This window comes from Vigna unguiculata, chromosome 8 (assembly GCF_004118075.2).
Source record: "Vigna unguiculata cultivar IT97K-499-35 chromosome 8, ASM411807v1, whole genome shotgun sequence".
NCBI lineage: Eukaryota > Viridiplantae > Streptophyta > Magnoliopsida > Fabales > Fabaceae > Vigna > Vigna unguiculata.
The window spans coordinates 34,734,593-34,749,124 of record NC_040286.1 but is presented as its reverse complement, the minus strand read 5'-3'; the positions used below and the strand labels follow the sequence as shown (position 1 = coordinate 34,749,124).

Sequence of the window (14,532 nt, the reverse complement as noted above, 5' to 3'; positions counted from 1 at the left end):
ACGTAAATAGTGATATTTGGCAGTGTAAATACTTCTTTAATTTCAAATGCTCATTTGTAATAAATTAGTTGATTTTTATAATACTTATGTTAAAAGTCAAGTCATACTTAATATAAATTTTGATTGGATGATAACGTGAAATTTTAGTCAAAATAGTCATTGACGCAAGTCCTGTCTGATTGAATGTCAACAATTTCTTTTTGCATATTTCATGGAAAAACACATTTTGATACAGTTCATTAGTTTTTCTTAAAGATAGCAATTCTGAATGTGAAACACGAAAACAGGGATAGCGGTTTTAATAATTAAATTCCGTTCCTAAAAGATTCAATATTGAAGATGTTATACGCGAAATATTGCAGAGATCGCATTTGCTTTTGTACATATATAAAATGTTGTTGAGTTAGTGTATATTGAACTCGTCAATACGATTTATGATTATCATATTCTATAAAGTTTATATGAGGAGATCATATTATATTGTTTTGAAGTCATCATTTCAATCGAAATGCATGAACTTGTGATCTTCCCAGTGACATTTTGAAAATTTAGTGGTGAAGGTTACTGAGCAGTTTAACAAGAGTGTTTCCATTATCAACTTCATTGTTATTCAAATTCCAAATGTAACAAAATCATAGAGGCTTGGGTGAAAAAATGGTTGTAACAAGATCATCCATTGCTCTTACAGAAGATCCTTTTTCTTCCCCTTTCTCTGTTGTGGCATCTCTCATGTGAGCTGCAATCTCATTTGCCTTCTCCTTCATCTCCTTTCCCTTCCCTTCTTGGTCCATCACTATATCTATCACCTTCTGAACCTCCTCTCCGGTAATGGTGGTTTCCACAGTTCGAGTGAGCTCTACAGCCACACCCATTTCCTCCACCAACATCTTCACATTATATGCTTGCTCTGCAGCCAGTGACCACCCTATCATTGGCACCCCATTGCTAAGACTCTCCAACACAGAGTTCCATCCACAATGACTCAGAAACACTCCTGTGGATTTGTGTGACAGAATCTCCAATTGGGGTCCCCATTTCTGCACCAACAAACCTTTCTTGGCATCTCTCATTCTCTCTTCAAACCCTTTTGGCAACCATTCTTCCCTGAACTCTCCATCAATGTCAAAACCAACAGGTGGCCTTATAACCCAAACAAACGATCTCCCACTCATTTCCAACCCTTCAGCCAACGCCATCATTTGGGAGGCACTGATTGTGTTCTGTGATCCAAAAGAAACATAGACAACAGAACTCTCATCCTTCAAATCCAGCCACTCCATGCAAGCTTCAAGGGCTATACCAGATTCCTTTCCTGCACGATGTTTTGAACCCTTGGCAGAGGGTAGAAGAGGCCCCACAGTCCAAACAGGACGTTGAACATACTTCCTCAGAAGCTGCAAGCCCAGAGGCTCTATCTCCTCAACCGTGTTGCAAATCCATCCATCAGAATTCATAGAAAGTGCAATCTGTGAAATGAAGAACCGTGACCATTCATCAGTGCCATCAGCTTGTCTTAGAAATTTATGCAGTTGACTGCGGTGGAAGCGGTAGTTTTGAGGGAACCCCGGAACCCAGAACTCGTCGGAGTCTGTTTTCCTGTGAGGAAGATTGGACCAGATAGAGATGTAGGCCAAAGTTCCATAAGCACCACAAGTGGTGAAGCTTAGATTCCTGATACCTAAGCTAGTTGCAACATTGTTAACCCAGCCAAGGAACACGTCAGATATCAAGCAAAGTGGAGGGTAACCCTCTTCTTCTGTGATCTGTGCTATGAGGGAGCGTAGAGGAGCCTCAAGGCTGCGTGATGAATTAAACAATTTGCCAATGAGACTGAGAGGAAGCTTTTCTGTGTTCTCTGCGTTTGGTGGCAAACCATGGCGGGTAGAGTTGAACTCTAACTCAGCCAGACGGATTTGATGAGGGGAAGTGGAAGAAAGTGCAGATCGAAGGTATTGAATGTTGAGGGGGGTGTTGGCTATAGTGATGTTTAAGGTTGTCTTGCGTTGGATTTGTCGTGCTAGTTGGAGAAATGGGATGATATGGCCATGTGCCATGAAGGGTATCATCACGATGTGTCCATTCTTCTTTGCTGTCTCTGCTGCCATTGGAGCTAAGAGCTTTCTGCTATTGGTTTCTGATACAAAATGTTTCTATGAGCTACAGTTAAAGCTTAAGATGAACAGAAGCAAAAGGAAAATGTGTGGATCTCTGCAATCCACGTTTGAAAGTAAAGCAGTGCAATGTTCAATGGTGCCTTTTCGGTGCGGTGGGGCCTTTTCATAAATACGTATAGCCTCATTTGTGCATTGTGATCACGAAGTGTCTTTTGAACACAAAAAGTAACATAATTTAGTGTTCTTCTTTTTGTTATTCTTTAATGTAAGGTGTTCTATAACAGTTAAAAAATGCAATTATTCCGTTTCCATATCAGACACACGTACTTCAATCAGTTGTAAGGATCCTTTCTCTCTAGTCTATGTCTAGTCCATGTGTGAGCATGTGATATTTGTAGAGGTTATATGCTTAGTGGACTTTTCTTCATAACTTTTCTTATGTTTCTTAATTAAATGCCTTGAGTTGTGACTAGTGTGGATCGTAGAAAATATAAATGATGTAAGGATATAATACATATTCGATACAGTAATATATTTATTCTAAATATAATACGATTCATTATAAATGTTTATTGAAAAGTGTATAATAATTTTTAAAAACATAATAAAAACATAATTGTTAAGGTGTAAATACAAATTAAAACTATGTGTATTAAATCAACATGAAAAATTATAAATTATTGTCATAATGAAAGTACTATTATTTTATAGATTAGATAATTCATTATTAAGTATTGGTAAAGTATAATAAAATATAGATACCTGATCCAAATTGAAGTATCACTATATCATAAATATGAAAACATATTGATTTTTTTATCAACAATTGTTAGTTGCTAGTGTTATATTCTAAATAAACTTACATCATTACTATTAATTATAACTTTTCATTTAATGTTAAATGGTTAATTCAACACTATTTATACAATTAAAAAAAAAATTCTAGTATTATTTTTTTCTCTTTTCTTTTTCTTTCATTTGTCTTTTTCTAATTTCTTCTATCTTTTTACTCTTAATTTTTTGTCCTAACTTCTTTTTTCTCTTATTTCTTTCTCAATTATTTCTCTTGTTCCATTTTATCTCAACTTTTTGTTTCTTGTTTCCTTGATTCTTTTTCTTGATTCTTCTATAATTATCAAACATTGAAGTGATGACTTTCCTATTGAATAGATAAGTGTGAGACAAATAATATATAAGAAATAAGACTCACAAATTTTATGGTCGAAAATTATAGCTTAAAGGTTAGCTCATGTCTTGTAGGTAAAATACTTTCAAGATGGAGGAAGAATAAAAATTGTATGGAGGAGACTCACACCGGAGATAATCCTAATACACTAAGATTTTGGATTATAAGTGGCATCAAGTTTCTTTTATATATATATATATATATATATATATATATATATATATATATATATATATATATATATAATTATAAATAAGTTAGATGACTAATAAATAAAAAGAAAAATCCATACATATGTACCGTATGGGTGTATCTGTGCCGATCAACTCGTGTCATCAATCATTCTCCTTGGACATGGCAATCATTGCGGAAATCATAGAATTATAAGTCAATGAACGGTTGCCTACAGATGATACCACACACGCGATACATCGAACGTCAAGGCTCCAATTGTTGATAATAGGAAATTATGTGTCAACGGACAACTTTCTCTGGACGCAGTGATCACTCCGGAGATCATGAAATTATGTGTCAACGAATGGTGCCCAGGAGCAACCTCAAGCCTACGAAACATCGAATGTCAGGGAGCCAATCATTAATCATATGAAATAATGCTAACGAATGAACTACAACCTTAGTGATGTCAAACGATTCACAGTAAGTCAGGTTAAGGTTTGTCATAAATATGTGTTAAATGACTTTATGACTTAAACAATGATGTGCAGCCAGCATAGCCGAACGATAAACAAGTCAAATGGTAATTAAGGATAAACAGGTCAATAATGAGATTTTTAAAGCAATTTGGTCTTAGATCAATCCTAATCAAAGGCCCATATAGAAAACTATAAATATAATAGGTCAAATGTAAGGTTGTTCTGACTTTTCTCTCGCATTTATTACACCATTAATTACATTCTCCCACCAAACTCTTATTGACTTAAGCATCGAATTCTTACTGACTTAAGGATCAAAGCCTCTTTTTAGTCGATGGACTCGAAGACCAGGCGAACAATAACAACTCCAAATCGAGAGTAGTAAAGACCTAAAAATTATACAAATTATTTAAGTTAAGTACGTTAACCCCTATATCCAAAACAACATCTAATAATTTAATACATGAGATTTTTATATTAAAACTGACATTAAATTCTTATATGGATATAGATGAATGAGATAAATAAATATAAAGAAAAAATCTACAAAATTAAGGTCTTAAAATTTTAAATTAAAGATAATGTCAATTTTTTTATATGTCGATTACTCGTCACTTAAGACTCACTAAATCTATATCTTTATAATCTCTATTTGATTTATATGTCCACGTAGCACTTCATAAATCCAATAAAAACAATCTCTCCAATAAGTCTACCAATGAAAGGAGTAAATAAATAAAAAGTGTAGTTCTTATAAATTTGGTAAAAACAAAACTTAATGTTCTTTTAAAAAAATTCAGACATGTATCTTCCATATTTTATAAGCTGAATTTACATTCTCATCTTAAGTTCCATAATAATGTCCAATGAGTTTCGTTACAACGTTTCCCATGAGCATAACCATAAAATGCAATCTTTCTGTCATGACCATGTTAAAAGTTGAAAACATTTTTCTATCACCATAAATTATAATCTTTCCACCATGAATAAGTTGAAAGTTGAAAACTTTTTTTTAACGTGTTTGACTGTATAGTGTAATGATCCCTTATATGTGGTCTATGAGTGAGCATGATCGTTGTACAGGGACCACGCTTTTTGGATTTTTCCTCAACTTTATTATGTGACAAGTGTCGATCGCAGAAAGCATAATTCTTTTCAAAAATCTTGTATTTCAAAATCCCTTCCTATTATTAGATAACATTTATGTCACTTCATTATCGAATCGAATGCTTTGAAGTGTTATTTTTTAGGAAGAGTATTAATTATAACTTTTAACTTAAGGGTTATGTACGTATGGCACATATCCGCCAGACATTCAATCAATCGGTTCAAGGATAAGCGACTGAAGGGAGTCTATAACAGACAGATGATTCTTTGAGTTATTGATGTGATAACTTTTCTGAAATGATTTGAGAAAGTTTATGACCGAACGATCTCTGCAATTCATTCTAGTGAAATTTTGTTGTACGATCTCTACAATTCATTCTAGTGAAATTTTGTTGTCATAACATAATTGTGGGAACCTTTGTCAGAACACACGGTCTTTCAATTGGACGGCTGCGTCAAAACTAAATCAGTAAACTAAAAGTAAATTAAAATAATATAAGTTAGTAATCAAATTTAAAAAGCAATTGGACCATGATTAAGAAAACCCTGATCACAGGTCCATCTCAAAAACTATAATTAGGAATCCAAGGTAATTTAGTGGGGACTTTTACTTCACATTTATTACAACATTAATTACATTTTAATTACATTTAAGCATGGAGGCTTTTAGACAGGTATTTGTATCTAGGTTTGCTTCTTAGGTTTAAGAAATAACGGAAAATATTATCATGACAAACATGATCACACAACCAACTTTATTATTCAGATTCTAAATGAAGAAAATCACAGAGAGTAGGGTGATAGAATGGTCATAACAAGATCATCCATTGCTCTTACAGATGAACCTTTTTCTTCTCCTTTCTCTGTTACGGCCTTCCTCATATGAGATGCAATCTCCTTCGCCTTCTCCTTCATCTCCTTTCCTTTCCCTTCTTTCTCCGTAACCATGTCTATCACCTTCCTCACTTCATCCCCACAAATGGTAGTTTCCACAGTTCTAGTGAGCTCCACAGCCACACCCATTTCCTCCACCAGCATCTTCACATTGTACATTTGTTCTGCAGCCAGTGGCCACCCAATCATTGGGACCCCATTGCTAAGACTCTCCAACACAGAGTTCCATCCACAATGGCTCACAAACACTCCTGTGGATTTGTGTGACAGAATCTCCAATTGGGGTCCCCATTTCTGCACCAACAAACCTTTCTTGGTATCTCTCATTTTCTCTTCAAACCCTTTTGGCAACCATTCTTCCCTGAACTCTCCATCAATGTCAAAACCAACGGGTGGCCTTATAACCCAAACAAACGATCTCTCACTCTTTTCCAACCCTTCAGCCAACGCCATCATTTGGGAGGCACTGATCGTGTTCTGCGATCCAAAAGAAACATACACAACAGAATTTTCATCCTTCAAATCCAGCCACTCCATGCATGCTTCAAGAGTCACACTAGATTCCTTTCCTGAGCGATGTTTTGAGCCTCTGAGTGCAGGAGGTGGAAGGAGTGGCCTGATAGGTTATATATATTTTTTCATTAGTCATTGTCATGGCATAGTTATGGTCATTGAGAGATTGTGGTTCTATATGGTTATATGACATTAGTCTTACACATATAAGACCTTAGACACCACTTTTACACCAAAACCTTAAGGCAATGTTGTTATGGGTCTTTATTCTTATATAGTGTTTAACTTTGTCTTTTCTATCCAATGTGGGACTTTGACTCACACTTGGACTATTCCCAACATGGCCCCACAGCCCAAACAGGAAGCTGAAGATACTTCCTCAAAAGCTGCAACCCCAGAGGCTCTATCTCCTCAGCCGTGTTGCAAATCCACCCACCGGACTTCATAGCGTGTGAAATCTGTGGAATTAAGAATCTTGACCAGTCATCAGTGCCGTCAGCTTCTCTTAGATATCTATGCAATTGAGTGCGGTGGAAACGGTGGTTCTGAGGGAACCCCGGAACCCAGAACTCATCAGAGTGTGTTTTCTTGTGGGGTAGGTTAGACCAGATAGAGATGTAGGACAAGGTTCCATAAGCACCGCAAGTGGTGAAGGTGAGGTTCCTAGTACTTACACTGTTCGCGACCTTGTTAACCCAGCCAAGGAACAAGTCAGATATGATGCAGAGTGGAGGGTGACCCTCTTCTTCTGTTATGCGTGATATCAAGGAGCGAAGAGGAGCCTCGAGCGAGAGTGTTGCGTGACAGAACTTTACCAGTTGAGGGAAATGAAGCTTCTCGGTGTTCTCTGTGTTCGGTGGCAAACCGTGTTGCGCAGAGTTGAAGGGTAATTCAGCTAGGCGAATTTGATTAGGAGAGGTAGAAGAAAGTGCAGATTTTAGGTGTTGAATGTTGAGAGGGGTGGAAGCTATGGTGATGGTGAAGGTTGTTGCTGCTGTGTGTTGGATTTTTCTTGCTAGTGCGAGGAACGGGATGATGTGTCCTTGTGCCATGATTGGTACCATCACGATGTGTTTCTTCTTGTTCTTTGCTTCTTCTGCCATTGGAGCGAGATGAAGGTGAAAAAAAAAGAAAAAATGTTGTTGGTGATAGAAAAAGAGTTGCAGAGCTTATAAAGGAGAAGATGAAGTTGCAGATTGTGTTGGGACAGAAAGATATAAAACCAGCCAATGCATGTTAAATCAAAACAGCAACTTTTGGGTGTCACGGGATGTCACACTTGAAGAAGACAACACGTGTACTCTTACGAAGTTGTGACAGTCGTTAGGGTTTACATATGGAAAATGTTTTGGTTTTTAGAAAAAAATAAATTTTATATTTGTAAAAATGAAAAAGTTAAAAAATAAAATAATAAATATAAAATGTGTGTAAAATTCTTTTGGATGTTAAAATAATACTATCCTTCATTTATTATTTGACAAAGGTTATATATAATATCATTAAAAACGATGTTTTTCAATTATTTGCAACCTTACATAATAATTTAGTAATACTCTTACAAAATTGCTTATGGAGTAAAAATAATATAATATAATTATACAAGTAAAATATGGATCACATGCGAGGGTGATAAAGTGCACTATAGCACATGTTCATTTCCATCAAATGTACCATTTGTCTAGAGAATTGATGTTTTTCAACAGTAATATTATTATACTTCAATGCTCTTTCTTTTGGAAAATTATCTTTCGATAAAGTGTTATGGACAAACAAAGTATACGTGAAGTTTTATCGACAAATTAAATTAAGTATACGTGACAAGATTTTAACGGACGAAAAAAATGTTTTATGTAACTTAAAAATAAAAGAAATTTTTGTGGTGTATATTAAAAATAAACTTTTGTTAAGAAATTTTTATCAAAGTATTATAATCCTTTTCTTTTTGAGTTTTTTTTATTTTCAAAAGTAGTACAATGTTTTTTAATATGTATTGTTATTCGGTAACATATGTTACCAGCAAAATTGTAATGAATAGTATATAAATAATTTTATGACTGAATTTATTATATATTACATATATACTATATTTAGATATTAATAGTAAAATTCCTTGCAAAATCATATCACATGTTACTTAAAACGTTTTGAAGTTAATTAAGCAAATATAATTAAAAATAGGAGTGACAATGTAGTCTAGTCTATCTTGCAATTTTAACTCGGATTGAAAAGTTTGGTTTGTCCTATATGAGTACATGTTCATGAAACTGTAGGTCAGTTGCCTTTTTAAAAAAAAAAATCTTATCATAAAGTTTTCAATGTTCAACAAATTGAAAAACTTTAACAAGTTCACAAAATTAAGTAAAAACTTTGGAGAGTTAAATGACAAATTGATAATTTAACATTTTCTTCGTATCCATATTCAACATTTTTAAAAGAATGAAATTTAATTAAAACAAATAAAAGGAATCTACTTGTATTATTTAAAAAAAGATTTTAATTATATATATATATATATATTAATATTATAAAATAGCATAAATGTCGATTTTTTTTGATATATTTCAACAGAAATATGAGTGTTTTTGATATGCAGACTAAAATATAAATAAAAATAAGAGTTAAATATGTTTGCAAATTTGAAAACATAATTGAAATTTTTCTATATACTAAATTTTAATAAATTTTAGTTTTTAAATTTTAAAAATAACGAATTTAATCCTTTTAATTTAATTATTTTAATTATTTTAATTATTTTATATGTTAAAAGAAGTTCTGAATAAGTTATAATATATCTAAATAATTCAAATATCAATCTAAATCTCGTCTAATATGTAAAAGAAATTTAAGTACTTTAATTAATAAAAACTTATCTATTCATTTTACATAAACCGATCTTAATTTTACAATGACTTAAAACATATTAAATTACGCACATGTTTTAATAATTCTAGACGTCGGCACATTAAATTATTGTAATTTTCTAATTTAGAAATGTTATGTTAGATAAAAGTGTCGACGGGTGCTGGTGTGTGTCTTATCTTGTTGAAGGATACTTTATTCTGCAAAATAATTGTCTTTATTATTACTGCAACATAATTTTAAATTATATAATAATTGCTGCATAAAATTTGTATTTCAAATCTTAAAACACATTCAAGTTTACGAAAATGGTGATGAGGGGGTGCACATAGAAAACGAAGAACAATGTAAGGACAAAAATGACTTTTGACCTTGTTTGTAAAGGTGCCGGCAGAAATATGGAGGTGCAAAAAGAAAAAAATTCATGTGAGATTGTAATGTTGTCACTTAGAAACCATGTTCATAATTTATTTTTAGGTTAAATTAATTTTTTGGGTTTTTTATTTCTCAATTAATATCAATTTGGTTTTTAAATTTTTTTAAAACTAAGAATAAAAATGAATCTAATATTTTCTTAAATCAATTCTGAATCATACCTTCAACTCCATAATATTGAATAATAAAAAGTTTAGTTGAACATAACATAGCATTACTTAAAAGAGGTTTATAGGTAAACAAAATGCACAAAATAAATTGGTTTTGTTAGGCAGAACTACAATGAAGTCTCCACAGGTAAGCAGAAAGTAGGTAGTAGTTAGTTAGTAAATGCACTACCATCCAACTATATATGTACTTTTTTCTTTGCTTTTCTTCAATATTTTTAAATGAAAAAAATATTAATTTAAGAATTTAATAACTACCAATTTTTAATCTAAATAAGCATATGATATTTATCTTTTTCATGTCTTTGTCTAGACATTACTTATGTTATAAGAAAATTAAAGATAATAAGGTGAAACACATCAAACTTTGACAAATTGGGAAAAATGATTGGAATGTGCCATGACATAGAAAATATTTACACTCTTTTATACCATTCAAACAAAAAGTAATTCTTTTAAAAGAAAAAAAAATTATTTGCAAATACAAATTTACTTTTTCATACTTCAATCTCTCAAAATAAAAAATTTCACTGTCAATCTCAAGAACACAACCCAATTAGAAGTTTTTGGTGAGTTTTAGATTATGAACCCTAAAATGGTTAGCTGTCCAACCCCAACTGCATCACATTAATGTTTGAATATGGATTTGCATGCCTTCATCTACTACTCACCACACTTCACATTAATTCATCATCTTCCATCCATAATCTTTTTCTATATATGATATATTATATACAAATTCAATTTTTGTAAGCTAATATTTCCTTTGTGTTTGTCAGTAACTACATACAACTGTCCAACACACACATCTTCTCCTTCTCTATCTCTTTCCAATTCAGGTGATTCCCCTTTCTTCCTCATTGCTCTTTTCTTATTTTCCTCCAATTGGGTCATTCAAATCTTAGCAACTAGTTCTTGTTGTTCATTTTTTCCTAATTTTTCGGTGACTCACATTCTTTGTAGTAATCGAATCATAGGTTTCTTTCCTGAAATTTCGGGTCTTTTGTTTTTTTTTTTTTTTTTTTTTACGAACGATTACATATTCTAAAAAGCTTGGAACTTCCGTCATAATTGATGCAAATTAAATGGGGGGTTTCTTCTATATTAACGTGATTGTAAATTTTATAGCTTCGAAGAAACAAAATCACACTCTTTGCATTCTGTTTGTGGCTGCTGATGTGAATCTTCATTTGTTTTTTGGTTTCAGACACATAGTGCTGTTGGATCTTGCATATAAAAACCCTTTATCCCTTCGCAAAGATGAAGGTCACTGTGGTCTCTCGCAGTGGAAGAGAAGTGGTTAAAGGTGGTGTTCACCTCAGCGATTCTGTATGTCTCTTTTTCTCTCTAAATTTCTTACTTTTTATACATTTTGTTTACTTTTTTGTTGTCACGGTAGTTTGATATCGCTGATTGATTACGAGGAATTAGGTTTTTGTCAGTATAAATTTCCCCCATTTTGACTATATTTTCGATTGGCCAACGGGGACTTTGTTTTTTAAGAGTAATAATTTACTATGTATGGTTTATCCTTTTATTTCTTTGTGTAGGCTACTGTAGCAGATCTGCAGGAGGCAATTCATAAGCAAAGTAAGTGAGCTTGTTCTTACAACTGTTTTTACGTATAAATTACTTTTGTAAGGTAATACTTTAGATGTAAAATGACTAGAATCGAGTTAGTCTGGGCTTAGATGTATAAATTACTTTCTCAAGGTAATAGTATTGTGATGTTCTTTCAGTTATTTTGGTGATGGATTTAACTTATTGCATCATGTGATGGTAATTGATAACAGGCTTTGATGTGCAATTGATGTTTGTCATTCTTACTACTTAGTTATTGTTGACACTGAAGAAGCCTAATAAATAATAAGATCTGTGTCTGTTTGAACTTAAACTGAATCCTGAGGTTTTCATCTGTATCTTAGCCATATCAGGTAAATTTGTATTAAAAAGTATTAATAAATTGAATGTGTATTGGTGTGAATACTTTTGCCTTTATGAAAGATGTGGACCGCATAAATTAAGATCTTTCTTCATTGTAATGATTAGATGGGTTCTGATGGTTTCAAACATGGCATAAAATAAAGTAGCGTGATAACCTGGTAGCATTGAGCATTGAGGCATGTTTTTGGGTAAACTTTGTCAAAAATACTTCTAACAAACAAAAATAAGAAAGAAATGAAATGAATTTCCTCATAAACTGATGCACGAGTTAAAAATAGAATACACTTTTACTAATGATTTTACACATAAGTTAATTTTAACTTATGAAGAAACTCATTTCATTTTGTTCTCTCTTGTGGAAGTTTTACAGAGATGTTTTCCCTAACAGGTCAATAGTATCTTTTATTAGATTATTAGATCTGCAAGTCTTTTTCAGTAGCTTCTTAGTTAAACCTATTCTAGGTTGTTCAAGTTGAAATATTCAGAAGTTCCTCAGCTTATGAAATATAACCCATGTCTCATTGCATGTGAAATCAAATGAATTATTATTAATGATGATGACAATAGTTCAACCCTGCATATAACTCTTGCTATTATTGTATGGCTTTGTTTTCCCACCTTAGTACCTCTCTTGGAATAAAATTGTTGGGAGTCTCACATCGACTAGAGATAAGGTCAATTTAGAGTATATATGTGAATGCAAACCTTGTCTTACAAGTCAATTTTGTGGGGTTGAGTTAAGTTTAAAGTTCACTTCTTACCAAAAATAATGTTTATCTGTAAGTTAACTATGTCTCTAGGTAGCATTGGATTAACATGATTTGAATGTTTTCACTTACAGCCAAGAAGCACCCATCAAGGCAGCGTTTGACACTCCCTGTCCAACCCGGATCAAAGGAAAGGCCTGTTGTCCTTAATTACAAGAAGAGTCTGAAAGAATATACCAGTGGAAACTCAGAAACCTTAACTGTTGTATTCAAGGACTTGGGCCCTCAAGTTTCTTATCGAACACTATTTTTCTGCGAGTATTTGGGACCATTGCTTCTCTATCCAGTGTTCTATTACTTCCCTGTTTACAAATATTTTGGTTACAAAGGTGAACGTGTGATCCACCCTGTGCAGACATACGCCTTGTACTACTGGTGTTTCCATTACGCCAAAAGAATTCTGGAAACGTTTTTCGTGCATCGGTTCAGCCATGCAACTTCACCTCTTTCCAATGTGTTCCGTAACTGTGCTTATTACTGGAGTTTTGGATCATACATTGCTTATTACGTGAACCACCCTCTGTACACTCCTGTGAGCGACCTTCAAATAAAGATTGGGTTTGGGTTTGGCATACTGTGTCAAATTTCAAACTTCTATTGTCATATTATACTGAAGAATCTCCGCAGTCCTGGTGGTGAAGGTGGATACCAAATCCCAAAAGGCTTTCTCTTCAATATTGTTACCTGTGCAAATTACACAACCGAGATCTATCAGTGGCTGGGCTTCAACATCGCAACGCAAACTGTCGCCGGTTATATTTTCCTTTTGGTTGCTACTTTCATCATGACCAACTGGGCTTTTGCCAAGCATAGGCGTTTGAAGAAGGTATGTCTCCTTAACTTTTATATTTCAGTTCATCGATATGGTCTGCAGAAAAATATATACATTCCACCAGAAAATTTTCTTGTAAAGTATAAATACACATGATATTTCTTCTCCTGCCATGTTAAACATGTGGATTCAACGTGTTAATCATGTTTTTGGTTGAACATGCAGTTATTTGATGGAAAGGATGGGAGACCTAGGTATCCTCGTCGATGGATAATATTGCCCCCATTCCTGTAGAAGACGTAGCACTCATCTCTGCTCACGGATTGAGATTTATAATTGTAGCATAATGGAATTTTCGTTATCTCTTTTTATTAGATATGGATTTGTCTTGCAATGCTTTTGACTATGAAGTTGATTGCTAAATTGTTGAATCAGTGTTTTTTGCAGAATATTTGTAATCATTTCAGGATTGTAGTACTGAGATCCCTGTTTCATCAACGTCTTCATCTTGTGATAACCGTATTGATTTTGCTGTTTAATATTTGTTGCCTATTTTACTGTTTCCAAATTAATCATTTTAGAAAATGAAAGATCTTTTTTCTGGCTTATAGACGTAGCAATGGCCAGGCTTCATAAATCACAACTATTAATCTTCCTTCACACTGATGTTCATGTAATTGCAAGATTTCTCTCATTTCAAACAATATAAAAAGAAAAATAAAATACTTATAAGGTGTATGGCTTGAAGGAAATGTGTTAATACTACACTTTCTTCATAAATTATGTTTGACATTAGTAGTCATCGATAATTTTAGTCTCTAATGTTTATGGTACATCAATTTGATTTTTAAATTAATGATAACCATTTGAATCCCTGCTTTTACAAGTCAATCTAATCCGTTGCGTATCAGTCACTTCGGTTCCTAATACGGGAGACTAAATGAACTAAAATAATAATTGTCTTCAAGGGTTATGTTAATGGATCATATAATGTCAGATCAAATTCATTGGTGGTATTAATACTAAAAGGTCGGTAGTTGATTTTGGACGAGTTTCTTTATAATTTTTTTTACAGAGAAAAATATTAAATTAAATTTCCCATAAATTAAAATTAATTTATA

The 14,532-nt window shown here is 33.0% G+C and overlaps 3 protein-coding genes across 3 annotated transcripts; 1 reads left to right on the top strand and 2 right to left on the bottom strand.

The window, feature by feature from the left end:
- Positions 1-426: 426 nt before the first annotated feature.
- Positions 427-2,436, bottom strand: LOC114194197 (UDP-glycosyltransferase 92A1-like). The gene has a single exon (XM_028084304.1). The coding sequence runs from the start codon at positions 2,103-2,105 to the stop codon at positions 633-635; it is 1,473 nt and encodes a 490-aa protein (XP_027940105.1). The 5' UTR covers positions 2,106-2,436; the 3' UTR covers positions 427-632.
- A 3,230-nt stretch (positions 2,437-5,666) lies between these two features.
- On the bottom strand, positions 5,667-7,789 carry LOC114195569 (UDP-glycosyltransferase 92A1-like). The gene is made up of 2 exons (XM_028086087.1): positions 6,813-7,789; positions 5,667-6,570 (listed from the first exon to the last, which is right to left on the bottom strand). Exons 1-2 carry the CDS (start codon positions 7,568-7,570, stop codon positions 5,844-5,846), a joined length of 1,485 nt encoding a protein of 494 aa, XP_027941888.1. The 5' UTR covers positions 7,571-7,789; the 3' UTR covers positions 5,667-5,843.
- A 2,662-nt stretch (positions 7,790-10,451) lies between these two features.
- LOC114195412 (very-long-chain enoyl-CoA reductase) lies at positions 10,452-13,928 on the top strand. The gene is made up of 6 exons (XM_028085876.1): positions 10,452-10,497; positions 10,708-10,767; positions 11,136-11,257; positions 11,479-11,518; positions 12,714-13,465; positions 13,637-13,928. The coding sequence occupies exons 3-6, from the start codon at positions 11,189-11,191 to the stop codon at positions 13,703-13,705; spliced, it is 930 nt and encodes a 309-aa protein (XP_027941677.1). The 5' UTR covers positions 10,452-10,497; positions 10,708-10,767; positions 11,136-11,188; the 3' UTR covers positions 13,706-13,928.
- The last annotated feature ends 604 nt before the right edge of the window (positions 13,929-14,532 follow it).

What these genes read in the sequence shown, in the direction of transcription:
- LOC114194197 (XM_028084304.1), bottom strand. Translation starts at nt 2,105, where the DNA reads ATGGCAGCAGAGACAGCAAAGAAGAATGGACACATCGTGATGATACCC.
- LOC114195412 (XM_028085876.1), top strand. Translation starts at nt 11,189, where the DNA reads ATGAAGGTCACTGTGGTCTCTCGCAGTGGAAGAGAAGTGGTTAAAGGT. An exon ending in GGAGGCAATTCATAAGCAAA is followed by an intron (nt 11,519 to 12,713) that starts GTAAGTGAGCTT and finishes TTTCACTTACAG; the next exon opens with CCAAGAAGCACCCATCAAGG. An exon ending in AGCATAGGCGTTTGAAGAAG is followed by an intron (nt 13,466 to 13,636) that starts GTATGTCTCCTT and finishes TTGAACATGCAG; the next exon opens with TTATTTGATGGAAAGGATGG.
- LOC114195569 (XM_028086087.1), bottom strand. Translation starts at nt 7,570, where the DNA reads ATGGCAGAAGAAGCAAAGAACAAGAAGAAACACATCGTGATGGTACCA. An exon ending in CTTCCTGTTTGGGCTGTGGG is followed by an intron (nt 6,571 to 6,812) that starts GCCATGTTGGGA and finishes ATAACCTATCAG; the next exon opens with GCCACTCCTTCCACCTCCTG.